Raw genomic sequence first — 26,621 nt, forward strand, 5'->3', positions numbered from 1 at the left:
GCTTATGCGGAATTTTGCAATATTCTCATGGACGAAAAATCTGTTAAATCACTAGGGAAGGTTTATCGGGTAGCCAATAGAATAAAAACATACAATCGGTTAAGAATTTTATTAGCCATATATTTCTATTTCCTGGTCTTCACGTTATAAAATAGCTCATCTGCAGTGGGTTGTTCCTTAAAAAAAAACTAGATTCCAAAGATTGGAATATATAAGAACATTGATTTTACCTCGTCCATTTTCTTCCAGAAACACTCGGTGAAAGAATGCGCTCGTTGACACCTATCGGAAGACTTAACGGCCGTGCAGGTGTATAGAATATACTCCAAAGTGGCCAGTTGGACATCACTTTGCTGCAAAGTTTCCCGAATATCATGCAGCAAATACCCTCCGTCTTCGTCCATCCAGCCGTATTTGGTCAGCAAACAGTGCAAGAAACATTTGAAAGCTCTTGAATGCGTATTTTCCGCGTTTTTCGTCTCCAGCACATCGTTCATGGAATCTAGGACATTTCCACATACAGTTGCGGATAATTAATGAATTAAAAACCACTCACAAGCACCTGGAGGCGAATTGGATTTGCAAATCTTGATGAATTTCAGATCATTTGCCACATCTTCACTAGTGAAACACTTGACTTTTTTGTCGCAAATAATTAAAATAACCGCAACGGATAGTAGGAAATCTCTCGCGCGGATAATGGGTTTCATATTTTTTTAACAAATGAATAGGGCTGGAACTAACGAAATTCTCTGGAAGATTAAAAAATGCATCCATGGCGTTATCAAAACGCCCGCATTCTTATCCATTTTGCGACGGAAGTTCAACGGACGCTTTTTAGCGAGACTGCCCGAAATCTCCCGCTCTTCAAGCGCGAACACTATCGGAAACGTTCAGTTACAAATCAAGTACAAGTTTATTGCTTCACTCAGATGTTAATCAATAAGTAATTTACAATCTCTAAAAAAAATTTCACTATCTGATGAGCAATCTGATACATCCTCGGACGGGCTCGTGTTATCCTCTTTAAGTTTTTTAAACAAATTGGTGGGTGTTACCTGAGTGCGACTAAACGTTTGCGAATCGTCTGCGGAATTACATGCTTGCTGGCTGTTATCTAAACTAAAGCCTGGCCGGCTTCTATTTAAAAGAACTTGAACGATTTTAATTTTCTCAGACCTCGCTACAGGCGGGGTTTGTTCATCTTGTTTACTGGCCGTAGAGACTTCAGTTTGCGGTGTGGCTTCAATCGCTGTTTCATCTGCATCTTTGGTTTGTTTAGACGGACGTTTCTTTTTTGGACTGAAAAGTAAAACCTAGTCATTTTTCTCATAAATGTGTGGACATTGATCTGTAGCTAAACTACTGACTCCAAAACGTGTACAAAAACTCAATTGTCCATCCCAAACAGCCTTAGAAATACAGTCAAAATACCAATACCAATACCCATACTCTTCAGTTGGGCCTTCTATACCCCAAAGTACTGACCTTGTTATCCACTTATTTAAGGTGGAAGATTGTGAATTTGTCCTCAAACAATATTCCCTAAAGCTGAGCTCATTTTTGAGAGGCTCGTAGGATTTAAGCAATCGCCGTGAAGGCGACGGGATGTTTGGACTCTTTGGTTTAGCGGGTTCGTCTGCTTGATTATCCAATTCAGGCAATAACTCCTCATCATCTGATGAATCCAGAACGATCACTGGCGGGGGCGTGTTCGGTAAATACACTAAAGAATTTATTAAGAGGTCTTACTTCCAACTGACTGCTCAAATGCGATTAGTCAACCTACCTACATCTGCATTTCCAATTTCCATAACAGAGTCTCCTTTAAGGATCTGAACGTAAATATCACGAGGTTCAAGGGTCATAAATCGCTTGCCGTTGAGGCGCATTGCTGCAGAGAACTCTTTCATTTGCTCACAATCCCTATGCTCTGAATCCAGGACCGCAATGTAAAGATATCTTTTCCAGTATTCGAATAAATTATTGTAGAAATTGAATCCTTTCACGTAGATTGCAGTATCGCCACCTGAAAAAGTCAATTGCCTTCACTGGACACGCCTGGCAAACAAGACCAGTCTCTTACCGCACTTTACAATGAGGGGGCACACTCTGTCATGCAGCTGTGGATCAAATATGATAAAAAAAACATTATCAAATAAAAAGTTCCGATTCTTTCTCGGATTAATATCCACAATGCCTTTGCTTTTGAGGAAATCATCCACTTGGGGCATGTATCTGTAAATGTTGGGAACCAACGGGGCTTCTCTAATGTTGGTCAGAATGTCCATAAAGTATTTCATTGTAATCACATTCTTCCTATCTATGAGAAAGTACAGCATTGGTCCGTTCATTAGACCATCAACTGTAACGAGTTTAGTAATGAAATGGGTACAAGTGGATGCATAATCAGTCGCTATTTTCACATTCAAATTATTTAGAGTTAACTCTAGTGCAAATCTGGAAATTGTGTCAATTCGTTCATCGATTATAGCCTCGAATTTAGGATCTAGAAAACTAAGGTTTCACGTTTATACCGTGCGGTGTTGAGGACTTTAATTTGCACCTACACATATTTGCAATCTTGGTCCCCGAAGAGAATAACGTCTCCACTTTGCAGCCGCTGAGGTCTTTGGATTCTCGCCTTATTCAGCCAAGTTCCATTAGCAAAATTTTCAGCTTCCAGGTCAACGTGGCCATCCTATAATGAGACTTTTTCTCAAATACCTTCAGATACTTCAAGTGCGATTGTTTAAGATTGCTTATTTGTGAATAAGAGCGTACGAAATAGGCTCAAGCATGACGACACCATTTTACTCATATTTCAGGAACAAATTGTGCTAGCGCGTTCATTTCTACACCACCTGATAGCGCACTAAGTGGCACATTTACGAAGTGAAGCATTATTTGGGAAATATTCGTTGTTTTCACATAAACAGCCAAAATTTCAAAATAACTCTAGTTATACGCTCTTTTGGCAACTTGTGAAATATCGTCATACTTGCCGCCGCATCTTATACATCCTATCTTAACATTTGAGCTACAGAGCCCGTTTGCCTATAACTCAATTATAACCACCCCATTCAGTGGAACTTGGGCTAAAAAATACTGGCGGTTTTCCCACACTTAACGATCACAACACACATCTACTTACAGCAAGTTTGATGGTGGCATGTTTCTTGCTGACGGTGGCATCTTTCAAATGGATGCTATTCCGCCGGCTGCGCCCCAAAGTGTACGTTTCATTCATCCCCAAAAGTAAAACTTCCCCTAAACAGCAACACCCATTAACTTTTCAAAAAATTGACCATGGTAAAGGGACTTACCATTTGTAACATGCCTTAACACGAAAACCATGACTTACAGATAAAAGATCATAAAAAGAATAAGTATAGCAGTCATACTAGGGCCCCACCGTCAACAAATGTAAACACTTGCACTTTAAACAAGAGCTAAAAGAACAAGACCATAGAAATACTCGTCTTTATCTATGCATAGAACACAGACTACTCACTCTTCGCATAGAACAAGACCACAGACCCCGGGGGCATATTTTGTGAACAGGACTTAATAAAACCCCTGTAAAAAAGGCTCTCTAGTAATTCAATAGTATGTAATCTGTGGTGGGGACAACAGAGGCAAGTAGACAGAATCACTCGTCTTTATCTATGGACAGAATGAAGTCTCTTGTTGTCTTTGCTCTGTCTGTGGCTCTGTCTAAACCATAGATTAACTAAGTCTTAGTCTAGGGTCTAAGGTCTAAACCCCACTTTGTCCCAAGCTAACCTCCAATTTCCTCCCCTAACCAAAGACTTTTGGCATCAGTGACAACTTGTAACGTCCACAAAACAAAAAAGTGTTTCAAACATTCAAAATTTCCAGTGTGTAATGATAAACCCTTTTTGATCCCTCGGCATGTCGTTTTCGCCATCGCTCAGCCTTGTCAGGCTGCAGGATTTAAAGCAGTGGCAAGGCAGTTATGACAACCTTCTTCAACAGTCGAGGAATAAACCGGAAAATCACATCGAAACCGCTTCTCAGCAGGATAGCTTTAATTCAGTGAATCTCGGCGAATGGGACCAGAAGAAAATTGCGCCCCCGAAGCCCTTCGAGCAATTGCTGGAGGAAAAGTTGGCAGATAACCCCCCAACTGGAGCAGCCGTTAAACCAAAAAAACCCTTCCTGAGAAAGGGTCAGGGCTTGGCTAGGTTCAGAATGGGGCCGTGTAGTTTAGTGAACAATCAACTGCGAGTGGTAGGGGCGAGAAAAACGGGTAACTACAACTCAGCAAACACTTTGATTACTTCGACACTTCATGTATGGCCCTTGCAACATATGGAATGTTTTTTCCTCCCAAGGAAGCTACTGAAATTCTGCCGTCTGCTGTTAGGTAGACGCTGTGCTCTTTTGTTAGCTTTTCCACTTGCTCCTTGTTCAGTCCTGAAACAGATACAACAACTGCCAAGTTTCTTAAATCAGAGTTTCACCTACCTGTAAAACTAAACATTCCAATTTGCTTGCAAATGTGTTCCCAATTTTTTTCCGAGCCAACTTTCTTCAGTTCGGCCACCAGCAGCTGTCGTACACTTTGAATCCTATTGGCCATACCTTTAAAAAATTCAGTCAGCTTTTTAATGAAACTACATTATACAGAGTCACCTTGGATGTCTTTGAGCCATTGGCATCTCAAAGCTTGCTCATTGAGCACTTGAGAGACAATGCGCGCTCCATAGAGCGGCGGATTTGAGTACATTGCTCTAATGACGATTTTCATTTGGGAATTTACCCTTTCCAGTTCTTCCTTCGATGCTACAAGGGGATTTTAACCAGCATTCATTAGCACGGAAGTTGAGCTGAGTCCTTACTGGTTACTAAAGTAAGGGCTCCAATCCTCTCGCCATACAGCCCCATGTTTTTGGAGAAACTTTGAGCTACGGCCACTTGATGGCCGTCTTCTATGAATTGGCGCACTGAACTGGCGTCTTTTTCCGCATCTCCCGTAGCAAATCCTGTAAACATTTTGTGGTAAAGAGCGCATTGCCGTTCGAGCCTGTCCTGCCTTGATACGCCATGTCGAAGAAGACAAACAAGTTCCTTTCCATGCAGAGATTTGAGAGCCGTTTCCATTGGTCGGGAGAGGGGTCGAATCCCGTGGGATTGTGGGCAATGGCATGGAAGAGAATAATAGATTTTTCCGGGATGTTTTCTATATCTTCGCACATGCCACAGAAGTTCATCCCTTTTTGTTCGGGGTCGTAATACTTGTAGAACTTCCATTCCATCCCCGAATTCAGACTTATGTTCTTGTGGTTGTTCCATGTGGGGTTTGGAATGTACACTACCTGATATTGGGGATAGGAAGAGGATGTAAAGCGACTTTTTTGAAAAAATGTACCAATAATGACGAGGTACCTTACATCCAGTATGGAAACGGCTTAAAAATGTCATCCCCAGTCGAATAGCACCAGTTCCTCCTAGCGCCTGAACAGTGAGGTTCAGACCGTTCTTCAGAACATCGCTTTCTTCGCCTAGCGCTAGTCGAGCGGCCGCTCTGTTAAACTCTGAATATCCGCCCTGTGGAAGATACTCATGATCCAGCTTCTGCTCCCCTAACATGTCTTTTGCTCTTTGAACGCAGGGCAGGATGAACGGCATTCCTGAAAACGACCACTTTTGGAAGAAGGTTCTCAAACGAACATGCAACAGTGACCCTCATCAGTTCTGTAAGCTCCTACTCCTAGCAGGACTTTTTGGGGATTCGCATCGGCCCTGTAGGCTTCCGTTACGCTGAAGATTGGGTCAGGGGCTCCTGCTTTAATTTGGCTCCACCAGGACTGTTTTCTGAGCGCTACCAGGCTGATTCCCCACTGCTGAGGCAATTTGCTTATTCGTTTGAGGGATTTGCTTAAAACAGGCATTGAGGCGGCGATTCTTCGACAGAGAAAAAAGGAAAAACTTGCGAAATTTAATTAAGAAAAATTGGCAGTCGATAAAATTTCAGAAAAATGACATTATGTTGCTATACAGTGAGCGAATAAAGAAAGCATTTATGGCTGAACCTTCTAAGCATCTAACATGGAACGACGAAGACAAGTTTACAAAATATGGCCAGTTTAATCATTCTATTTAGCGATTTGTTGCGAATTGTACTTGCAATTAACTAGCATGTTTCTTCTTTAGGGCTGAATCGGCCCAAACGTACCTCAACTGCTAAGCAACAAAACCAAGCAGCTGAAAGGAAGGGCATTCTGAAAAAACCCGCCCATCCTGAAGTGGATCTGAGTCCTTTAACAGTGCCAGATTTTGTAAAACCGCGTGGAACGTGGAAAAATGTCTTTGAGACTACCGGCAAGGATTCACCGAAGGATTCAGGCGCAATTTCTAGAGACTTCGAGCCGGATTATGGAATTGTGGAGAACTACGAGGACTTCCGGAAAAGTCTCGGCTTGGACGAAATCGCCCCGCTTGCGGCCGGTGAAACTGTCCAGACTGATTATTTGTACAAAACCCCCAGTAACAACCACATAATGAGTAAGCACATTTTTGGTTTCACTCTCTGAGGAAAACACCCGCAATAGGAGTTTTCAATCATTTCAGAAACCCCAGATAGTCAAAGTGATGCTGAAGAAAGCGAGCGGCAAAATTGCGCAGATTCCCATTTCTTCCCATTGAACAAGGAAATTTTGCAAACCGTCAACGACTACGCCAAATCGTACTTTGGCGGCCAAGTTTCCCTCCTTTCCAATGAAATCCCGTGAGTTTTTAGCGTCTGTAGCCCTTTTTATCTCATGAACAACCAACGTCTTCTAGGGGCGAATTATCAGGATTAAATGCCCCAAAAACCGATAAACCTCTCGGGGAGTTTACTCTAGAGGAACGCAAGATGGAAAAGGAACTGAAGATATTTGAAACATTAGAGGCCAAAGTAGGCAACAGCTCGTTTTGTTCGACGAACACCAGCATTGCGAATTTACTAGCTAGTACTAGTACGCCCCAAAAAACGCAACTATGGCTCGGAGACGAGGAAAATATTCAAAATGGTACTTTTACTACTAAGAACAATACATCAGATTGTTGAAAAATGTTTTTTTTTTGAAGCCCTGACAGAGGATGAAAGCTTGGATATATCCGAAGACGCAATGTTGAAGTATATACCAGAAAACATCAAGATCAAGCTGCAGGAAGTGTGTAGGCAAAGGGACGTTCTTCAGCAGTTTCTGATCAACTTACAAAACACCAACTCGCACCCTGAACCAGGTATTTCCATCACTATACCCTTTGCAATTTTACACAATCGACTTTCACCTTTAGTAACCAAGCTGGACAAAACAATTTCCACCAGCACAAGTTTCTCCGATGAAAACACCCGCTGGTCTTCCAGATCGCCGAGCCTAAGTGACAATTACACGGAATTCGAATCAACATGCGAAACTTCCAATAAAATCGATGTCGGCATCAACACCAGCTTTAACACTTTGCCGCTGGATGAAACTATCAAGGGCCCCCAATCATGCAAAGAGTGCGAGGATTTGAGGTGCGTTATTCGGAATTTTCAAATCCCCAAGTAGAATTTTGTTTGGCTTTTCTAGAGCGAGATATTCAGAGACCAAATTGAGGGTAAACGAGTTTAAGGCGGAAAATGCCGCCCAGAGATCTGAGCTGAAAGACTTGCAAAAGGAGTACGACACGCTGAAGAAGCTGAAGAAAAAAGACGACGCCACGAATGAGGAACGGCTGGACAAACTGGAAGAGGAACTTATCAGCGAGCGCAAGAAATTTGCAAAGGAGAGGATATTTTTCGAGAAGTAAACCTGTGGTTGAGGTTTGAATGTTCATGTCGACTCAATACGTAAATTCCAGTTATGTGAAAGAGGCCCAAAATAGACCATCGAAAAAAGACCGCGCGGAAATCCAGAAACTCAAACAGGAACTAGCAGACATTAAGGAATTGGTGAAACTGAAAGACACCAAAAGCGGCGCCACTCAGGCCAGACTAAGAACGCAAGTGAAACAACAGGAAAAGGAAATTTTCGAACTGAAATCTACAGTAGAGAAATTGCAAAGGGAAAACGCCAAATTAACGTGAGACTTCACGTGTATTTTGTAGTTTTCCAGATAACGGTTTTTCCAATTTCTTCAGGGCCAGTCAGAAGTACACGCGGCGACCGCATGAAGTGAAAATGCTGCACGAAATCAACAAAAATCTATCAAAACTGACCGAGAAAACCTTGACAAAGCCACTAAACAAGTCCGGCCATGGCGACATAGAGGACCAGGAAATAAATGTTGATAGGAAACATGACAATATCAACGGGCAATCGAATAAGGAGAATGAAAAGGTTGTGAAGAACATAAACAATCAGGTAGTAAAAAAAAATAGATTTTAGATGTTTATTGAGGCTGAACTCTTAGGAAATCGGACGCGATGTCTCGGAGAGAAAAATGGAAAATAGAGTCTCCTTCCAAGACCTGCCAATGAACAGTGAGTCAATTGAGCGAGAGTATCAGAGCATATTTGGAAACTTTGCTAGTCCTCGAAATGTTAACTGCTCTACCAGTGTAGGTAAGACGATTGGAACACGAGCTAAAATACCCACAATATACTCTGCTGTTGTTTTTTTAAAGAAAAAACTGAAAAAACCCTTGCTGACGGTTCAATGGAGGTTATTTATAGCAATGGCAATCTCAAAACAATAACCGCCGATGGGAAAATCATTAGAATGAAGTATTTCAACGGCGACACCAAGGAAACCAACTTGAACAGCCAAACGATCAAGTAATCATCCGGTTTAATTCGAGTTTTTGGGTGTTTTGCTTATTTTCTTAGGTACTATTATGCGGCTACTGATTTGTGGCACATTCAGCACCCTGATGGCACTGAAGTAATGGAGTTTAAAGAGTAGGTTGAATTAATCCCAACACCAGTGGAATTACAGGTTTTTTGGTTTTAGCGGCCACAAAAGCACCAAATACACCAACGGAAAAACCGAAGTTGCGTACCCGGATGGGTCATTAAAAATAATCAATGAGGATGGAACTGAAGAGCAAACCTTCCCAGATGGTCGGAAAACGCTGAAGAATCTGCAAGGCGAGCAGATCATTTTCTTGCCTAATGGACAGAGGGAAATCCACACTCAGGAATACAAGGTGAAAATAAAACCCGGTTTTATTCTTTTACGGCATTGTTCGGTTTCAGAGAAGAGAATACCCTGACGGCACAATACGGACTCTCCATAAGGACGGGACTGTTGAAACTGTATATGCAAATGGAAGAGTGCGGCTCAAAGATGCCAATGGTGTTCTGCTGATGGATACCCATCAAACGTGAATAATTTGCCTGCTTGCAATGTCCAGTCCAGTTCGTCCAGTGGTTCGCTAATAGTGTAAATATAAAGGTGATGACAAAAAGCAATAGTTTATTCCATCTAGAGCCAAATTTTTTAAGTGTGAAATGAAATAAAGGTATAATTTTATAGCATGTTGCGTTTTAGGCCACAGCTAATTTAAAAGCTCGATCTTGTTTGAGACCCCGATTTCGGCTTTATCGGCGCGGTGTTCCGGAAACACCCTATTTATCTACTAATTCATGCGCATTTTGATAAATATTTAGGTCTCAAGTTTGCATATTTTGCACTGAGCTGCGTATACTCATTAATTATTCCTTCTGCGTTAAAAAAGCCCATTAACTATCTCCGAAATTAGTAGTTTTCCTGAAAACTTCTTTTAATCCCATTCCGCTGATTAGTTACTAAACTATCTAAAAGATAAAAATCGCCGTTCTATTGCACCACATAGAAACACTAAATTTGTTTAGTGCTCTGAAATTTAAATGTAAGCCTGATAACGGTGTAGGTGACTTCTGCAATTAACATAAGCAATCGAAATATAAACAACTTCTCCCCAATTTATTAACAGTCGCCTAATTTTTCCTATCCAAAACAGGTGCAATTTTCATGTTCGATTCTGAGGAAAATGGTTTTACTTTGCTTTAGTGTGTTGATGTTTTTGTGTGTGTTGAGGAGAATTCAAGCCCTGCCGTTGGACTATGATGCGGATTCTATGCCAGATTTATCGTATTTAGGGGATAGAGTTTATAGGTAGGGGTTTAGAGTAGTGCCATTCATCCGCAGGGTTTAATTTTATGCTGCTTGCATCTTAGAAATCCCAGTCTTGAGACTGGGAAGCTTTTGGAGGAGTGGAACGCAACTTCGGAACTGAATCCGGAAGAACTGGGCGAATATGCTGAGGGAGATATAGTGTTTCCTAAAAAGGGAAGAAACGGCCTGGTTTCCCAAACTGCTAGGTAAGGGGATTTGGAATGTTTTCTGGCAATTAATTCTTGTTTTATTACCAGGTGGCCGAAGGGCGTAATTCCCTATGAAATCAACGGGAATTTCGATTCAGACAGCCTGAACATGATCAATCGGGCAATCAACATTTACCACAAATACACCTGCATTAAGTAAGCACGAATTTAAGAAAAATACAATTAGTTGATCAATTTCTCACCTGTTTTCAGATTCCGCAAGCGCACTGCTTCAGATACCGACTACTTAACAATAGTCAATACCCATACAGGGTGTTGGTCCAGTGTTGGCCGCATCGGCGGCAAGCAGGAGGTGAATCTTCAAAGTCCTTCCTGCACTACCAAGGTGGGAACTCCCGTTCACGAACTCATGCACGCTGTGGGTTTTTTGCACGAGCAAAACCGCGCCGAACGCGACGACTTCGTTTCCATCGCATGGCAGAACATCAGACAAGGTTTGTTTCATTACCTTTACTCACTCAAATGAATCTGAAACGTTCTCATTTAGGGCACGAGAACAACTTCGATAAGGCCGATGAAGACAAAACAACAGGATATGGGGTGCCGTATGACTACAGATCGGTTATGCATTATTCAAGTACGGCGTTTTCAGTGAATGGAAGGAAAACGATCATTCCCAAGGTATGTTCAATTAATCAATGTGTGCCGATTAAAAAAACATATTTTAGGACGCATCGAAACTAGAGAAAATGGGCCAACGCGACGGATTCAGCAAAGGAGACTTGACGAAAATCAACCAAATGTACAAATGCCCCGAGAAAACGGCCGAGATAACAGGCAGCAAGCCAACTCCAGATACTACCGAAAACAAAGAAAATAGCAATCCACTAATCGGGGTGGCGCAAGGTATTTTAGGCTGGCTTTTCCACCGAAAATAGACGTTGGAAAGTGCACGAACACTAAACAATTTATTGTCGGTTGCTTGATAACTACGGCTTCAAACTGCATAAAACAACCGAATGAAAACATTAATTTAATATAGAAGCTCTATTTACAATATTATAGTCAGTACAACGTACCTACAGTTAACACTTTAATAGTATACATTCTACAGCCGTCAAACAGTAACAGAGTTAATGAAATCTTCCAAACTAGATGCCTGCTTTACTTCGCATCCATTGCTAGTTGATGTACTAAATAAAATGCATAAATCTTGCAGGAACAGGACGGAGGTTACCAAACAAAACAACTCTTGTAGTTGTAAACAGGTTGTTTAGTGTAATAATTAATGGCACAGTCTAGAAAATCACACCAACTCCCTTAGATAGCAATTAAACAGTCAATTCGTAACATCTAATACTGCAAAACAAATCTCGCAATCCAATCAACAAACAATCAGATTTCGATGGTTGCCATCCACGTTTGCACTGGGAGAAATAAAAAAGCTGGCTACTTTCCTTATGAAAACACTAATTTGGACTTCGATGCTGATATGTTTAAAGCAACATTGTCTCCTTAATTCCATGATAAATTACTGTATAATTTCCTTATTGATTAGCAGGTTGCTTGGTTGAAGGAAAGCAATGAAAAGGAAGGAGGTTTTCATCGCCTCGGAGTGTAAGTGGGACTTTGCTTGAATAAACCCGTTTCCAAAGCTGATGATTATTTTATAAACTGTTCGAAAACAAGCTGAAAACCCCACTACAGCAACACTACACACACAAATCACTTGAATCGGCTACAATACCACCAAACAACATATAAAGTTCACTTGAAAAGACCCTGTAATATCTAAGTACCATTTGCTATGACATCTATAGCGATTTCAGCTTGGTCTATCGAAGTAATCGAGTTAAGTAAACCACCAATATAATCGAAATTATGTATATCCAGTGCCTTCAGCTTTTGGAACTGTTTAAATCAATATGGGCAGGTTTTTGATTGTCGAAAGTATCGTATGTCTAGGCTAGTGAAAGTATAAAGGCTTGAAGGTTGAAGGCATTAATAATATACATAATGGGCTACATCGGCATGCTTTTTCCAGAAAACTCCAAACAGATAAACATGTTTTAATTGCGATGGAAGTCATGGGTTTCTTTATTAGATCACTCTTCCCATCGCAGATAAAACAATATACAAAAAAATTAACTAAAATAAATAGTATTACAGGCCACTTTCGCAGCAAAAGTAATAAAATAGCAATACGATTTATTGTTTATAAGTAATATAAAGCACTTGAGAAGCCATCTGGAATGGACAGACCACAAAAGAACAGTTTAGGCACTGAAAATTAAACCAGGGCTAAATATACAGCACGAACACTTGAAGGCATTCCAAATGCTTCTCTGAACTACTTACCGGTGAGACGAACACATAAGAAGCGAACTATTCTACATAGACCAGACAGCTGGCCCCATAAACGCTGCCCAGAGTGAAAAGCATCGGCACCTCGAGGAATATGACCGGGCCGTCATCCTGTTTCAGATTGATAGGAGCACCTTTTATCCTATAGCGAGCTCGCGACCCTTTTATCTGAGTCCGACTGCGCTCGCTCAGCGACAGGAATTGAGGTTTGGGCTCGAAATGGAGCTTGAAGCAACTGGTCAGTTCAGGACGTCATAAGTCGGGGAATCTGAAAAAAAAAATTACAATGAGGAAGAAAATAATTAGAAAAGGTTCTTACCTGGATGGATCTTCTACATATAGATCCGGTATACCAAATATCGATGAGGTTAGATCATCTCTGAATTCAAAGTCTTGGAATGTGATTTTGGCCGTAACAGTAGGCAGAATTGGCAGCTCGATCTTTACCGGAAATCCTGTGGGTAGCTTTCCGTTGATAAAGTCGCGCAGTTTGGAAAAATGCTTGAATGGTGCAATCACTTCTAGCACATTTAACAGCATTTCAACCGATAAGGGGAAATCGTTGCTCTGAAATAAATAAAACCGATTTAGATCCACTACTATGACATCGATGTGATGCTTTTGAAATATTAATTCGACTGATTGAAAAGTTTTCCGTGGTTTATAGGCCACATCTGCGGCCGGCCAAACAAAAATATTTTTTCCCTGCTGAACACGGAAAAAGATAATAATTACCATTGCGACAGTTGCTTTAAAGTGCTTAGATGATTCCTTGTAGACGATATCCCTGCCCAATCTAGGATAGTTGTTAACTTCAGCATTAACGTATTCGTCCCACGAAACGTTTTTATCCGGCGGGGGCGTTAGACTCGACCTCCTAACGTTCTATAACACAAAATTGATTACTCAGTGAATCCAAAGCAACTGAGCCAATCGTTACTTCGCTGTAGCCGTTATTGTAAGTGCCCTTCGTAAAATGGCTCAACATGGCTTTATTCTTTTCCAAATCATCAGCTGATAAATGTTCGCGCCGCTTTCTGCTCTCCAAAGTCAGACCATGCACTGTGTAGAGATCGGCTTCGTATTGCCCTGCTACCAATTCCTGCAAACAATCCTCAGATAGTTTCAATTCAACCGCTCCGCAAGACTCTTCACCTTCTTGTCTTCGCGAAAAATCCATCCGCTTTGAGCGCGAGCAAACGAAATGCGTTTTGTGGAAATCTGGGCAGCCAGAATATCGGTGGACATGAGGAGATTCACTTCGTCTTCGATCTCTAATTCGTTTTCCTGCAATAGAGCCAAGTGATGGTTTTTCAGCGGCGGAAAAGTTGCGACAATACCTCGTAACTGACTCTTTGATATAGTTGGCCCACATTGTCCACCACAATGAGGCTTTCAGTTGGAGGGGATTCGCCTCGAAAGATAAACGAAATATCGCCCCTTTCCCACCTCATGTCGGAGAAATCGACCAGAGTGGTGTCTAATCGAATGTTGGCTCCGCATTTGTAAATCTTGCAAACATCTGATGGCAAAATTCGCGAGACCAGGGGAACTGGAAAAAATCGCAAAGCTACTAATTTGCCAGTTTAACAAAGCCACGGATTTACCCCAGCTTTGAAAGTCCCACTTCAATTCCATGTAGAAGTTGTCGATTTTGTTTAAAGCTGCCACTAAGTTGGGTCGTCTCTGCTCCATTTGCTCCTTGGATTGTTGCCGAAATTTTCGCACTAGGGACATTACTGAAGGGAAAACGGCACAAGTTCAGCAAATTATGAAACAAGTATGCGGTAAAATCACTATTACTTGTAGGCCGATGTCCATAACTTACTGCTTCGGCCAGCACGGTCCAGCCTAGGGCATTTTTCACTTTCACGGGCGCATCGTGATTTAAAAGGAGCTGAACGCATTCTAAAACATTGGGACATTGGTCAATGAAAAGTTCAGTTGTTTAGTGTCTGTCTTGTTGAAGAAAAAAAACCCTACTTTTTAAATCTCCCATATTTTAATGTGTAGATTCCCGAGCTTAGTGTTAACGTGCTGCCCATCAGTATTTGATTGATTGTTAGGATAAGCCTTAAGAGATAGATTAACGTGCTTATTAGTGGAACTCTCTACTGTCATATTTATAAGTATGTAATATTTCATTAGAATGACATGTAATATTGTTTTTATCAGATAAAAGCAACAATTGGCTAGTGATAAGACAACCAATTCCATATAATTTGCTAAATGGTATCAAATTGAAATAGGAATTTTACCTTTCCGTCCCAGCATAACAGCCAGATGCAGGGCGGTGTTTCCTGCAAAGAAAAGCATACATTAATCACGCCCAAACCTCAGCCACCAAGTCTATAGTGACTATAACAATGCATTCTGCAATATTCGCATCAAATGAGTGTATTCTTCGAAAACAACACTTAAAAATCGATAAATAAACAATCCTGTGACAGCAATTGTAACCTAACATGAGCGTTCCGTTGGAATTGATCGGCTCAAATGAAAATTGTGATAATTGGTGGATACTTGCCATGTTTGTCTTTTGCTGCCACATCGTATTTGCGTAAATATTTTGATAAATTTGGTAAATCATTATCAAAAACAGCTTTGTGTACTGGATACTCTCCAACCCCTTCGTCCATTTTTGACACACTTCACTCACTTTTCATTTGTCCTATATTTGAATTGACGACCAGAGTGAAGTCAGCTTACAATGATAATTTTGTTAATATTAATTACTACTAATATTATTAAAAGTAAATTTTTTATGCACATTTTTGTAGTTTCTTACAACTTATGAGGCTTTAATACATTTATTTTTAATTTAATACATTTTTTTTTAATAAAATATTTTTTTTACGCAGCCCGTTCCTTACAGGAGTTTTTCCGGTCTGGAATTTCGTTGTCTACTCAAAACCCTTGACTCCCTTTACCTGAGAACAATGAGTCAAGTCGAACAAAAAAAACAGTTTTTTAGAGACCCCAAGTCATAAAGGTGAAGAGTGGACAGTGTGATGCTATTTTAAGTGTAGCTTCAAAACCTGATCAGGTAGCAAGCTGAAACTTTGAAGGACCACAAAGAAATATTCTCGTTCTTTGCCTGCAAAAATTCAGTAAAATCTAAAAAGAGACTGATTTTTTCAAGAGCGGTCAAAAGTGAGTCGGACGAGCGGCAAACATAAAAAGTTGACATTGATTTTTTTTTTAATCATTACTTCAAAACTGGTTCAGATAATAACTTTAAATTATAAGGCCCACCAAGAAGACTTCATTCCAGAGACAAGTACTTGTCTCTGTTCATTCTTTCTTATTGCCGAATTTCAGTCCAATCGAGGATAAGACATTTTTATGATTTTTTGACAAGAAACAGAAGAAAATTAAGTTGCTTCAGAATTTGAGCAAGTAGTCAAACGGAGGCAAAAAAACAGGGATAAATTATTTTCAACCTTGACTTCAAAGCCCGAAAAACTCAACGGTTTCACTATACCATAGGAAAAATTCAACTTTCGTTACCATTGCCTGAAACTGGTGTCTTTTCCGGACTTTGAGGCAGTCGTGGAAAATAATTAGTCAGCTTCCAGCAGAAGCCACAAAAGCCTACTGATCCTCTATTGGGACAGCGTTGTCAAACAACAAGCATTTTCCGTCAATGTGTGCGAGCGAGAACAAAAACTTTTAAACCAAACACTATAGAAAATGATCGTTGGCTTCTCGCTCGAAGGACCACAACCAGACTATAAAAAATTATAAAAGTGTTGATAGTTATTTCCGACAAGCTTCAATAGGAGCTCAAATAATAGTTTTTGCCGCCACGTAGGTGAAACCACTTAGATTACCACGATTAGCTTGTGCTCACTTGGAGGAAAATGTGTCTTATCAAACAGGAAATAGTTCACACACTCACACTTTAACTAACTAAAGATCGCTCTAAAAAGGTTCGAGAATAAAAATAATTATTATGCACAAATCCTAGCAACTATGCCCTTCAAAAGGCAGCTTGCAGTTGAAACACGCTAGCCGCCCAATGAAAAGCCTTATTGCATGCGATAAATCTCCAAAATGTTCACTTTATTTCAGAACTAGTTACTTATTAGACCTGAACTACACACGCACATTAATGTTTGCTAATTACCACTTGTTAACGCTGCAGAACCGTTTATAGTACCATACAAGAACAATCCTCTTTGTATTTATAGAGTGTCTGGATAATGATATGAACGCAGCTGCGGCTGACCAAGAGGAAGTGTGGTTTTTGAGATAAGGCCAAATGTTTTCTTGCCTCTACGATTATTGTTGTCCCTTCCTTTCAACGTACATATGCATATGTAGATTATGCAGAATTTGTCTACTGATCACCACATATGTTGGCTTAATGATAATTAATTGAAATACCTTCAAATGTTTCCTAAAGGCACCACACATTGACTGTTAAGCGCTTGATTTCAAACCCACACCCACACCAGAAGCCGAAAATTTATAATGAAATTATTTGGTCAACCACATACTTTCAGCACATTTTTATCCGCATTGAAACAGATTTAACAATAAATCTGCACTTAGTTTACTTTGTGGATTCGACTAAGTACGTTCTGGATCAAATTAACAAAAAATCTCAGTAGCGTGACACAATTTCGCCTTTAATTACTCTCACACTAATTCCAACGCCTGGTTTGGATCTCAATTGTAATTAATAGACTCGATATGGCTTAATCATTAATTAGTCAATTTGATAATTTTGCTTGGTGCTTTTGACTTGATTTTTGCGTTAAATATTTAAAATGTTAATGGGATTTATTGACCAAAACAGCTTTTACGCAAAAAATATTTCTCTAATGATTTCAATTTTTAAATTTTTCTACAGTAGTTACGCCGCTGGTAATCGCTTTCTGGCAGTTTCTCCCATGGGATCCGTTCAGAGAAAGAGAGTATAGTGAGGATTAGTGGATAAAGCGAGGCCGGTCTAGAAAGTCAAATAACAAAACTACGCTGATACTAATATGGTTACCATATGTGATAATTTCAATTAAAAGAAATGGCTGGCTGGATGAGCTTGAGCACTGAAACAGTTAATGAAGGTTTATTACATTCAATTCTGGAAACTGTTCCCGGATTCGAATGGAAAATACATATGCGTAAATTTCCACAGGGTGCTCTTAATTAACTACAGTTTTGTTGCTCCAAAACGGAAAATTATTTGGATAAAATGCGCGCCAAGATAGTTTAATTAAAACTTAATTATTATTAAGCGCCAGTTTTTTTTCTAATTTCTGGTCCTGTTTGTATATAATTTATCAAAAAATTGCAAAATTTTCTTCAGTTTTTTATCCTGAAATTGGCAGATTAAATTTTTGAAGTTAATACTTTTGGGTCTCAGTTTGCGGCAACGGCAAAATCGTTATTTGCAAGTGGAAATGTAAAAATTTACTCACACACTCAAGTGAACCAACCAAAAACCTTCAAATTTGATCTCTTGGATTGTTTCGGTACATAAACCGGTTTCGAGATAATCGCTTTTGATCAAACGGGAGTACTTTCAAAAAGTTTCCATCAAAATAAAAAAATCACCAAATTGTAACTACATTTTCACCCCATTAAATGCCGGTGAAATTTAATAAATTAATTAACTCAAAGCGTCAATTTTTAATTTCAACAAAAATTTAATTACGAATTCCAACTGAAAAAATATGTCGATTTTTTGGTTTCCCGTCCAAATAACTATCGAAAATTCATCGGAGCCCAACTCTAGCCTACCGAGTGACGTTTGCACTGATCCAATAAACACGCAAGTTACATTTATCAACTGCGCCAATAAAGTGCGCGGTTGATGACCTTAACTCGTCATTGAGGCGTTTCAAAACAGAGAAAAGATAATTTTTTGCAAAACCTGTGGAAAATAAATAAATAACTATCATATAAAGCGCTAACTTGGACAAGAAGACTGGCCCACTGTTGCAGCTACTCATCCAGTTTGGTTGTCGTGAGATAAAGGTATTTGTTCAACTTTTATGTAATATATTTCAGGTTTTCATTAATAAGTACGTGTAATCGTTATTGGCTTAATGTATAATTGTTTAAATTCCGTAGGCATGATTAACGTGTTACAATGGTGTAGAGATCCGATCGGTTTCGAGAACTCATAAAAAATGTAAGCTTAGTTTTCTCTATAGATTCTCTTTGGAAGAATCTTCACACCTCCAATGGTACAAATCAAAAGTGTAGTTTTACCTAGATTGTAAACATATAACGGCTCTCATCATTCATCACAACAAACCAGCCTCATGCGCTTTCAACCACCAGATCAGCAGTTTCCTAACTGATTTCCTTCGGAATTTATTAGAAAACACATTATTGCCATTCAATCATCCCCCGTAATTTGATAAAACAATGAAAACCTAAAGAAAATTGGCTAGTTATTATCAAAAACGTACGCTATCTCGTCCTCACATCGATCTGCAGAAACCAGAAACCTTTGCAGAAAAGTACAAGTTGAATAAATCAATACTATATGAATCTGTTCATCCACTAATTCCTAATTGACTCAAACTCCTGTTTTCTTCATAGTTGGAAGTTGAAAATGTCGGGAACTTTGGAATCTGTTATCGTCCCAACCACGCCATTCGATGACCAAAAGCCAGGCACGAGCGGTTTGAGGAAAAAAGTGAAGGTGTTTATGCAAAAGAACTACACTGAGAACTTCGTTCAATGCATTTTGGATGCCCTGGGCGAAAAATTAAAAGGATCCACTCTTGTTGTGGGAGGCGATGGGCGCTACTTTTCCAAGCCTGCCATTAACACGATTATTCGAATCGCATCGGCAAATGAGGTCAGTTGAAGTTTAATTTGTTGAGTTTTATTTGGCCTCTTAATCGTCATGCTTTACTTATTAATGTATTTATCTCCCGAGGTTTAAAGAAACTGATTGTGTCTCTTTCTTTAGCAGACAATTCATTTCAAGTTTTCCTTTTATTGCAGGTTTCCAAACTGATCATTGGCCAACTAGGGATTTTGTCCACCCCTGCTGTATCAGCTTTGATCAGACAGGAAAAAGTATTGGGTAAGTTTATTGAAAACAATATTTCAAAACGTTTGGTTAACACCACACGAAAATAGTATGTTAACGTTAACGATCATCGTCGATTATTTTTGAAAGTCGCATGTGATCGGTGGATGTCCTCATGGAAAACATCGCGTACAATAAACGTAATAATAAAATTTATATTAATGGATATAATTACTGCAATTAGGCGATGTTGTTTGTGTATCTTTCTAGATAAACAATACGGTTATTACCTATTTTCTGACTATACTACATATCACGACATGCAATTTTATAGATTTTGGTTAATACGGGAAATCACTTTAGCTGTCCATGACCCGAACTGTTTTAAAATGTTTGCCATAAAATTGAGAGTTCCAGAGTTATCACCTTCCTGGCTAACTAGAGACCAACTGTAATGAGAAAAACCCTTTTTTTTTAGGTGGAATTGTCTTAACGGCATCGCACAACCCTGGTGGAATCCGCAACGACTTCGGAATCAAATATAACATCGAAAATGGGGGTCCTGCACCCGACCAGATTACCAACACCATCTACGAACTGACCAAGAAGATCACCCAGTATAAAACCACGCCATCTTTGGAAACAGATCGCATTATCGATGTTTTGGGGACGCGTACGTTCAATGTAAGAACCGCGTTTTTTTTGTAGTAAGTGCATTATTCAATATTGTATAATTTTCAGGTCGAGGGGAGGACATTTACGGTCGAGATAATCGATTCCTCCAAAGAATACGTAGCTTTAATGAAGAATATTTTCGACTTCCACAAACTCAGGGCACTAATCAGAGGCACCGACAAACGGCCAGCATTCCATATTTTACTAGATTCCATGAATGGAGGTAAATAACTTCTTGTGATCTTTTCAGAATATTTAGTTTGAACTGGGATGTTTTGCAGTAACTGGCGTCTATGTGCGAAATATCTTCGTGGAAGAATTGGGCGCCTCCCCAGACAATAACGTTCGGCGTGTCGTTCCTTTGGATAACTTTGGGGAAATTCATCCAGATCCCAATCTAACCTACGCCAAGGACCTGGTAAATGCCCTGAAAGCGGATTCCAGCTATGATTTTGGAGCTGCCTTTGATGGAGATGGCGATAGAAACATGATATTAGGAAAGAACGCATTCTTTGTTACTCCCAGCGATTCACTAGCCGTGTTGGCAAATAATCTGGAATGTATTCCCTATTTTAAGAAGAATGGCATCAACGGATTTGCCAGGTCCATGCCTACGGCCGCTGCTGTCGACAGGTAAAAGAGTTATAACGATTTATGCGCCAATTTCAAGGGAAAATTTTAGAGTTGCCGCCAAATTGGGCAAGGAAATATTTGAAGTTCCCACCGGTTGGAAGTACTTTGGCAATCTGATGGATGCTGGCCGTTTATCGCTATGTGGCGAGGAAAGTTTCGGCACTGGCTCCAATCACATTAGGGAAAAAGATGGCTTGTGGGCTGTGTTGGCGTGGCTTTCGATTATTGAGCACAAAAATATGGGCGTGGAGGACATACTGAAGGAGCACTGGAAGCTGTACGGACGAAACTATTTTACCAGGTAAACTAACAAAATCTCAGCACCAAAGTTAAAAGTACTAAAAATAACTATCCAGGTACGACTATGAGGAATGCGAAACTGAATCAGCAAATCAACTGATGCAGCATCTGGAAGCTTTAATTGCTGACGGCAGTTTTGTGGGAAAATCCTTCTGCTCTGGTGGAAAAAGCTACACAGTAGCCAAAGCCGACAACTTTTCTTATGTGGATCCTATTGATAATTCTGTAGCTAACAACCAGGTAATTTATATAATGGGATCTTTGCATGTTGTGCTGGTTTTATTTTATGCATTACTCGCAGGGAATTCGGATACTTTTTGATGATGGTTCCCGGTTGATCTACCGATTATCAGGCACAGGCAGTAGCGGCGCGACTATCAGAATTTACATTGAGTGCTATGAGAAGGAAGACGTTTTGACCGATGCACAAGTAAGTATATTTCTATATACATATAATGGTGACAATTTTGCTTATAATTAATAAACAAGACCGCAATTTTATTTACGGTTTGATGATTTTTTGCTGTGTTAAACTTGTTTAGAACTTTCATGTTTTTTTTCGTGCATATTTTACCTCAAAAAGCCACTTAACTCCACATTTCTGTATCCAAATAGTCCATTTTTATACTTGTATAGTAGGGTTTTTCACTAAATGGAACTGTTTTTTTTTTTAGATTATGCTGAAACCTCTAGTGAACATTGGATTGGAAATTTCGCAGCTAAAGAAATTCACTGGCAGAGAAGAGCCTACCGTCATTACATAAGCATTTTGCCATGAGCTCGTATATGTAGATACTTGAAACAGTCCTTACAAATGATGTTTTTATATCGTAAGAACTCGAAACATGCATCCTAATAAATCCATATTTGCAAATTACTTAGATTAACGTCTGATTTTACAAAATAGCTAGAGAGAGATCTTTTATTATATTCTATTGAAATGTTATATTTATTGTACTTTTATATTGTTTTATAGTAATTTTTAACAAATTGCCCTACACATGTTAATTAATTGAAGTAATTTAAAAGCGCGCATTTTGCACTATTGTATGCCGACATTTGCAGAAAATACAGATTTTTGTTATCGTTTAAACGGTTGAAGTTTGAAAAATTGCACCTACCATTAAGAAGTTCATTCCTGTGTCCTGATGGTCCATAATCAACTGTCTCTTAAAAGGTTCAAATTCGCAATTTAATGCCAAATATATTCATGCGTCATTGTTAGTGGGCGCTGTCATGATGAAATCCCAGCTTGACAAACGTCAGAGTATTGCTGATTTAGAAATCGCGTTTTTCTTGCAAAAATCATCTTAGCGGTCGGGAAAATATCAGAAAATGGCACAGGAAATGTTTAATTTTGCGAAAATAAAAAATCCTGGAAATTTCGGATTTCCAGTCGGACCGTTTCGCGCACTACCATTCCGGACCGCCATAAAACAATTGACTGACTTGACGCATTGACATAGTACGAAGTACATTGACATGCCTATGAAAAAGGGTAACTTGATGCAAAGAATCTGCTTTGTAGTTTTTAAAATAAATGGTTAATACAGGATTTTATTCGACACCCTGTGTATTCTGCAGTGGTTGGATGTTTTGTTGTGATTTTGGATAGTGGGTAAGTAAATAAATAACTATTAGTTAGTAAAGTAAAATGTCCACCGCAGATGTGGACGAAACGTCAGGAAGAAATTCCGATAGACCACGGCTTCAAAGCCCGGAAAACATTCCTAAATGTGAATTAACCGGCCGTGAAAGCCTTCATAGTCTGATATTAGTTAGTAGTATTCTGATGGTAATATTAGTAGTGGCGTCTTGAGCCTATGGGATCACTTCATTTCAAATTACGATTAATTCGTTGCTGCTTATCGTTATCATAGAATATTTGCACTCATCGCTCTAATTTTCAATTAAAATCCTCAAATACCTACATTTCAATTCCTGAAAGGTTAAATATTGGACAACGATACGATTATCTATGCTAAAAGCGCAAATAACCGTGCTACTTTCTCGACTAATCTTTTATAAAATGCTATTGAAGTGTTCTGGGGTTTAGTGAAAGTCATCATGACCTCATAATATACACATATGTCCCTTGAAATTGCTTTATCATGTTCATATAGTTTACGAGTGCATTTATGGAAAAGATCTACTTTTTAATTAATCAACTAATACCATTTTGAGATAATATTCATATGATTTAAAATGCGGTGTATTTAAATGAATGAATGGCATAACGCGCAATAGTCAGATAATCGACTTATCGACTAAAATCCCAAATAAAAAAACTTCCGTAAAATTGCCGTCATTTTATGACTGTGACGATTACTCACAAGGTCCTATTAGTCTATCTCTTTCCAGTTTGTGTGTTAGTAAAAAGCGCCCTACATATATTTATAAACTGACTCCACCTAAAGCGGTCAGTTCAGTTGGCAATCGACGCTGTTGGTACTCCTGTTAGTTCTGTCCGGGACTTGATTGTCATATCGTGTCATCTTCAAAGAAAAGACTCGATTTCCCTAGTTGTGAAACTTTAGAGGCTTCCGTTGCATCTTTTAAGTGTTTAGCGCCCCAAAACAGTGGTGAATTCGTCAAAATGGTAACCCACATCAAGGACAAGGTAACTATCTGTTGGTGTTTGACATTGGTCTAGCCGGTGGGACAACCGTTTCGGTTTTTATCTAAAAACTAGCTGGGTGTGGTAGGAAAGCCCACATTCCCTATTTTGCCATCTTCCTCAGTAGTCTTACACTACTCATTGCTAGTTCGTAAATATTATAATCAAGCCCGGTGATATGCCCGGATTTATGTCATCATTCACTATGCACTGCTTATGGTCGACGTAAGCAGGGGCAAGGTCGTGAAACTTGGTAAAATTCATGTTAAAAACTGGTTTTTGAAAGGTAATGATTCATTTTATCAAAGCTGAGTAAACTATGATTCGTATTTATTGAATGTTGTAATTTCTACCATTCTACTAGATGGGTAGGGGATTTGGCTGTGGAGCCAATGTGGGATTAATTGATGCACCACAATCTGTGGATTTGTATAAAATGTGCACAAAAAAACCACTGTAGAAAAGCTATAGAATAGTAGGAACAAACTTCTAATGCAAAAGAATCCTTTTGATCCTCCAAAAAGCATACACCCATTAGATTTTCACCTGCTTAGGGCAAATCTAATCGTGTAACAATATAGAAAAACCACAAATGAAAAGTTTTTCAATTCCTGAAAAATTACGGGGTTTATCAAGGAAAAACTGAGCAAACTTTGACAATTTTGGTTTTCGCCTTATCTCGGAAACCATTAGTCTGAGAGGTTTTGGCTAAGTATTCGTTTTTATCAGTAAGGTTTCAACTGGATGAACCGTTGATAATAAATTACAATTTTTATCACTAACTCTAGTTTTTATGGGTGGTGCCAATTCGCTGTAGTCAATCTAAACGAAACGATCAGGAACTCGATTTGAAGGTTGTTTGAATACCATACCACAAATCCGCATCGCATACCTTTGCTTATAACGAAAGGAGTTGGAGTTTTTTGGATGTCTGTTGTCGATCGAATTAGGCCTAGGCCAAAGACCAAATGTGCTATAAACCACACGCGAATTACGTAAAATCCATCCATAAATTACGGAACGCGATTTCAATGCATTTCCCCACTATTCAAGTGTGGTAATGTAATATTTAACCAGGCTAGGTCCTAATTGCCTTCCTGCACGAACACTGAACCATTAGATTGATCAAATCAATTACATTTGTACATGTATGTATGTATGTATGTATGTATGTATGTAAAATGGAAAAACGTTTTGATTATTGATTTAATGCTAATTATATTTTGTGTTGTTCTTAGGATGATTTGGACCAGAAGCTTTCCGACGCCGGGGATCAGTTGGTCGTCATCGACTTTTTTGCTACCTGGTGCGGACCCTGCAAAATGATCAGCCCGAAACTTGAAGAATTGGCTAATGAATATGCCGATATACACATCCTTAAGGTGAATTTCCAACTAATAATTATACCAAAGGCAGGATATAGGACTATTCATGGTCGATATATGAAAATGAACTTGCTCGCTTTTCGCTGTGCTGATTGAAGAATTGTTTTGAATAGTTAGATTTGAAAAATCGGAAGTTTTGGCATCTTCTTCGGCGTTCTTGCAGGATCGTGGGATAAACATCGAATTTTTGTACACACTTTCAGTTCTTACCGCAACTGATGAGCGCAAAGTAATTTTTTTGTCCAATTCCATTATCGCTCTCGCCCCAAATTCTTCGCCACTGATAAATGAACAATTGTGATTTGACGCTGATGAATTCGCTCCAAGTGCCGGTAAAACGTGCACAAAAACCAAAGAACAAAAACTCGCTTGTCCATCACAAAGAGTTCCTAAAATACCAAGTAAAAATGTTACTTTGTGATGAAAAACACGATAGAATTTTCATCCAAAACATCCAAAACAAATTCAAAGATAATTGAATAATTCACATTTAATGTTGGAAAATTGATTGTTGCAAGTAAGAAACAAATAATAAATATTAAACTAAGACAAATTGGCGCGAATTTTACATACATGTTTATTCCTTACGTATAAAGAATGTGCTGTAGACGCAAAAAAATATTTTATAAGCCTGTTTAGCCTGGTTCAACAACAATGCGTTTATTATTTTCAGGTTGATGTAGATGAATGTGAAGAACTCGCGATGGAATATAACATTTCCTCGATGCCCACGTTTGTATTCATCAAAAACAAGTCGGTGCTTCTGACCTTCTCTGGCGCCAACTACGAGAAGCTCAAAGCCACCATCCTGGAAAAGAAGTAGAGTGACGACCATCACCACCATGTTAATTAACCTTATGTAATTTTATATACATTTATTACACATTGTTTTCGATTAGTGAATAATTTATTACGGGCTTCTTACGGCAACTGTTACGCACTAAAATATTGTATCTGCCTCCTATATTATGTTCAATTCCGCCAAGTAAACTATTTGCTGGTCGACTGTACTTATGTATGTTATTCGATTTTCAAAGTGATGTATAATTTTTTTAAACTTTTGTAAAACAGGTAGCATACGTTTTGTAGCACAATATTGATAGAATCAATTAAATTTGCGGCCACAATCCACTGTATCTCTCCGGTAGGTTGAAGTTGCAATTGATAAACCAAGTATGCCTATAAAGAGTATTTTTCACACACTAAATTGTAATTGTTTAATTGTGTAAAGACCGAAATTCACTTTGTATATGTTCATGTAAATGAAATATAATGTAATAAAATTTAATTGAAATTTGCCGATTTTTTTTCAAAGGACTCACGCAAACCTTTTTATTTATTGCTAATTGGGACTAGGTAATTAGCAACGGAATTGGCTTTTTC

At 39.1% G+C, this 26,621-nt stretch overlaps 6 protein-coding genes across 19 annotated transcripts; 4 read left to right on the forward strand and 2 right to left on the reverse strand.

Moving 5' to 3' along the window:
• Positions 1 to 94: 94 nt before the first annotated feature.
• On the reverse strand, positions 95 to 10,568 carry LOC109537000 (aspartate aminotransferase, mitochondrial). 10 transcript variants are annotated; one of them, XM_048665692.1, is made up of 15 exons: positions 10,510 to 10,568; positions 5,711 to 5,931; positions 5,413 to 5,657; positions 5,060 to 5,342; positions 4,866 to 5,009; positions 4,660 to 4,821; positions 4,492 to 4,608; positions 3,515 to 4,440; positions 3,327 to 3,452; positions 3,155 to 3,270; positions 2,571 to 2,701; positions 2,087 to 2,517; positions 1,790 to 2,029; positions 1,489 to 1,726; positions 898 to 1,302 (listed from the first exon to the last, which is right to left on the reverse strand). In XM_048665692.1, the coding sequence occupies exons 2-8, from the start codon at positions 5,916 to 5,918 to the stop codon at positions 4,301 to 4,303; spliced, it is 1,299 nt and encodes a 432-aa protein (XP_048521649.1). In that variant the 5' UTR covers positions 5,919 to 5,931; positions 10,510 to 10,568; the 3' UTR covers positions 898 to 1,302; positions 1,489 to 1,726; positions 1,790 to 2,029; positions 2,087 to 2,517; positions 2,571 to 2,701; positions 3,155 to 3,270; positions 3,327 to 3,452; positions 3,515 to 4,300. The 10 variants fall into 10 exon arrangements, with proteins under 10 accessions (XP_048521655.1, XP_048521649.1, XP_048521652.1 ...); XM_048665695.1 differs by lacking the exon at positions 10,510 to 10,568 and having other exon boundaries at positions 4,660 to 4,809; positions 5,711 to 6,181; XM_048665693.1 differs by lacking the exon at positions 10,510 to 10,568 and having other exon boundaries at positions 2,087 to 2,365; positions 5,711 to 6,181.
• On the forward strand, positions 3,864 to 10,079 carry LOC109536998 (centromere protein J). 2 transcript variants are annotated; one of them, XR_007281307.1, is made up of 15 exons: positions 3,864 to 4,273; positions 6,181 to 6,531; positions 6,598 to 6,754; positions 6,811 to 7,040; positions 7,099 to 7,257; positions 7,312 to 7,534; positions 7,590 to 7,805; positions 7,861 to 8,082; positions 8,141 to 8,363; positions 8,413 to 8,563; positions 8,626 to 8,776; positions 8,828 to 8,899; positions 8,952 to 9,147; positions 9,197 to 9,395; positions 9,993 to 10,079. XR_007281307.1 is itself a non-coding variant. In XM_019903500.2 (14 exons), exons 1-14 carry the CDS (start codon positions 3,916 to 3,918, stop codon positions 9,326 to 9,328), a joined length of 2,841 nt encoding a protein of 946 aa, XP_019759059.1. In that variant the 5' UTR covers positions 3,864 to 3,915; the 3' UTR covers positions 9,329 to 9,476. The 2 variants fall into 2 exon arrangements, 1 of the variants encoding a protein (XP_019759059.1); XM_019903500.2 differs by lacking the exon at positions 9,993 to 10,079 and having other exon boundaries at positions 9,197 to 9,476.
• Positions 9,862 to 11,924, forward strand: LOC109537006 (hatching enzyme 1.2). The gene is made up of 6 exons (XM_019903509.2): positions 9,862 to 10,097; positions 10,160 to 10,303; positions 10,355 to 10,462; positions 10,520 to 10,761; positions 10,815 to 10,948; positions 10,996 to 11,924. The coding sequence occupies exons 1-6, from the start codon at positions 9,973 to 9,975 to the stop codon at positions 11,203 to 11,205; spliced, it is 963 nt and encodes a 320-aa protein (XP_019759068.1). The 5' UTR covers positions 9,862 to 9,972; the 3' UTR covers positions 11,206 to 11,924.
• Positions 11,300 to 15,310, reverse strand: LOC109537001 (ankyrin repeat domain-containing protein 13C). 3 transcript variants are annotated; one of them, XR_007281310.1, is made up of 11 exons: positions 15,159 to 15,310; positions 14,890 to 14,931; positions 14,435 to 14,539; positions 14,239 to 14,370; positions 13,972 to 14,183; positions 13,787 to 13,918; positions 13,572 to 13,733; positions 13,367 to 13,516; positions 12,951 to 13,198; positions 12,626 to 12,899; positions 11,300 to 11,850 (listed from the first exon to the last, which is right to left on the reverse strand). XR_007281310.1 is itself a non-coding variant. In XM_019903504.2 (10 exons), exons 1-10 carry the CDS (start codon positions 15,268 to 15,270, stop codon positions 12,884 to 12,886), a joined length of 1,311 nt encoding a protein of 436 aa, XP_019759063.1. In that variant the 5' UTR covers positions 15,271 to 15,310; the 3' UTR covers positions 11,300 to 12,883. The 3 variants fall into 3 exon arrangements, 1 of the variants encoding a protein (XP_019759063.1); XR_002171887.2 differs by having other exon boundaries at positions 11,300 to 12,550; XM_019903504.2 differs by having other exon boundaries at positions 11,300 to 12,899.
• A 3,098-nt stretch (positions 15,311 to 18,408) lies between these two features.
• Positions 18,409 to 22,329, forward strand: LOC109536999 (phosphoglucomutase). 2 transcript variants are annotated; one of them, XM_048665689.1, is made up of 11 exons: positions 18,433 to 18,616; positions 18,713 to 18,773; positions 19,190 to 19,451; positions 19,601 to 19,682; positions 20,107 to 20,312; positions 20,370 to 20,526; positions 20,585 to 20,936; positions 20,986 to 21,237; positions 21,293 to 21,476; positions 21,538 to 21,666; positions 21,911 to 22,329. In XM_048665689.1, exons 3-11 carry the CDS (start codon positions 19,203 to 19,205, stop codon positions 21,998 to 22,000), a joined length of 1,701 nt encoding a protein of 566 aa, XP_048521646.1. In that variant the 5' UTR covers positions 18,433 to 18,616; positions 18,713 to 18,773; positions 19,190 to 19,202; the 3' UTR covers positions 22,001 to 22,329. The 2 variants fall into 2 exon arrangements, with proteins under 2 accessions (XP_019759060.1, XP_048521646.1); XM_019903501.1 differs by lacking the exon at positions 18,713 to 18,773 and having other exon boundaries at positions 18,409 to 18,616.
• A 1,050-nt stretch (positions 22,330 to 23,379) lies between these two features.
• On the forward strand, positions 23,380 to 26,532 carry LOC109537143 (thioredoxin-2). Its single transcript, XM_019903744.1, has 3 exons — positions 23,380 to 23,856; positions 25,092 to 25,235; positions 25,912 to 26,532. The coding sequence occupies exons 1-3, from the start codon at positions 23,833 to 23,835 to the stop codon at positions 26,059 to 26,061; spliced, it is 318 nt and encodes a 105-aa protein (XP_019759303.1). The 5' UTR covers positions 23,380 to 23,832; the 3' UTR covers positions 26,062 to 26,532.
• Positions 26,533 to 26,621: the final 89 nt, after the last annotated feature.

The sequence above is a fragment of the Dendroctonus ponderosae genome, unplaced genomic scaffold (assembly GCF_020466585.1).
Source record: "Dendroctonus ponderosae isolate FM_Combo_2020 unplaced genomic scaffold, Dpon_F_20191213v2 Dpon_F_20191213_4, whole genome shotgun sequence".
Taxonomy (NCBI): Eukaryota; Metazoa; Arthropoda; class Insecta; order Coleoptera; family Curculionidae; genus Dendroctonus; species Dendroctonus ponderosae.

Excerpts from the sequence above, each read along its gene's own strand:
- LOC109537001 (XM_019903504.2), bottom strand. The coding sequence starts at position 15,270 with ATGGACGAAGGGGTTGGAGAGTATCCAGTACACAAAGCTGTTTTTGAT. Across the intron at positions 14,184-14,238 it reads GTGGGACTTTCAAAGCTGGG|TTCCCCTGGTCTCGCGAATT; the intron begins GTAAATCCGTGG and ends GATTTTTTCCAG. Across the intron at positions 13,734-13,786 it reads TTTTTCGCGAAGACAAGAAG|GAATTGGTAGCAGGGCAATA; the intron begins GTGAAGAGTCTT and ends GATTGTTTGCAG.
- LOC109537143 (XM_019903744.1), top strand. The coding sequence starts at position 23,833 with ATGGTAACCCACATCAAGGACAAG. Across the intron at positions 23,857-25,091 it reads TAACCCACATCAAGGACAAG|GATGATTTGGACCAGAAGCT; the intron begins GTAACTATCTGT and ends TGTTGTTCTTAG. Across the intron at positions 25,236-25,911 it reads CCGATATACACATCCTTAAG|GTTGATGTAGATGAATGTGA; the intron begins GTGAATTTCCAA and ends TATTATTTTCAG.
- LOC109536998 (XM_019903500.2), top strand. The coding sequence starts at position 3,916 with ATGTCGTTTTCGCCATCGCTCAGCCTTGTCAGGCTGCAGGATTTAAAG. Across the intron at positions 8,777-8,827 it reads TTGAACAGCCAAACGATCAA|GTACTATTATGCGGCTACTG; the intron begins GTAATCATCCGG and ends TTATTTTCTTAG. Across the intron at positions 8,900-8,951 it reads GAAGTAATGGAGTTTAAAGA|CGGCCACAAAAGCACCAAAT; the intron begins GTAGGTTGAATT and ends TTTTGGTTTTAG.
- LOC109537000 (XM_019903502.2), bottom strand. The coding sequence starts at position 3,357 with ATGGTTTTCGTGTTAAGGCATGTTACAAATG. Across the intron at positions 3,271-3,326 it reads GTTAAGGCATGTTACAAATG|GGGAAGTTTTACTTTTGGGG; the intron begins GTAAGTCCCTTT and ends GTTGCTGTTTAG. Across the intron at positions 2,702-3,154 it reads ATGCCACCATCAAACTTGCT|GATGGCCACGTTGACCTGGA; the intron begins GTAAGTAGATGT and ends GTCTCATTATAG.
- LOC109537006 (XM_019903509.2), top strand. The coding sequence starts at position 9,973 with ATGGTTTTACTTTGCTTTAGTGTGTTGATGTTTTTGTGTGTGTTGAGG. Across the intron at positions 10,098-10,159 it reads TTAGGGGATAGAGTTTATAG|AAATCCCAGTCTTGAGACTG; the intron begins GTAGGGGTTTAG and ends CTTGCATCTTAG. Across the intron at positions 10,949-10,995 it reads GGAAAACGATCATTCCCAAG|GACGCATCGAAACTAGAGAA; the intron begins GTATGTTCAATT and ends AACATATTTTAG.
- LOC109536999 (XM_019903501.1), top strand. The coding sequence starts at position 19,203 with ATGTCGGGAACTTTGGAATCTGTTATCGTCCCAACCACGCCATTCGAT. Across the intron at positions 20,937-20,985 it reads ACGGCCGCTGCTGTCGACAG|AGTTGCCGCCAAATTGGGCA; the intron begins GTAAAAGAGTTA and ends GGAAAATTTTAG. Across the intron at positions 21,238-21,292 it reads GGACGAAACTATTTTACCAG|GTACGACTATGAGGAATGCG; the intron begins GTAAACTAACAA and ends ATAACTATCCAG.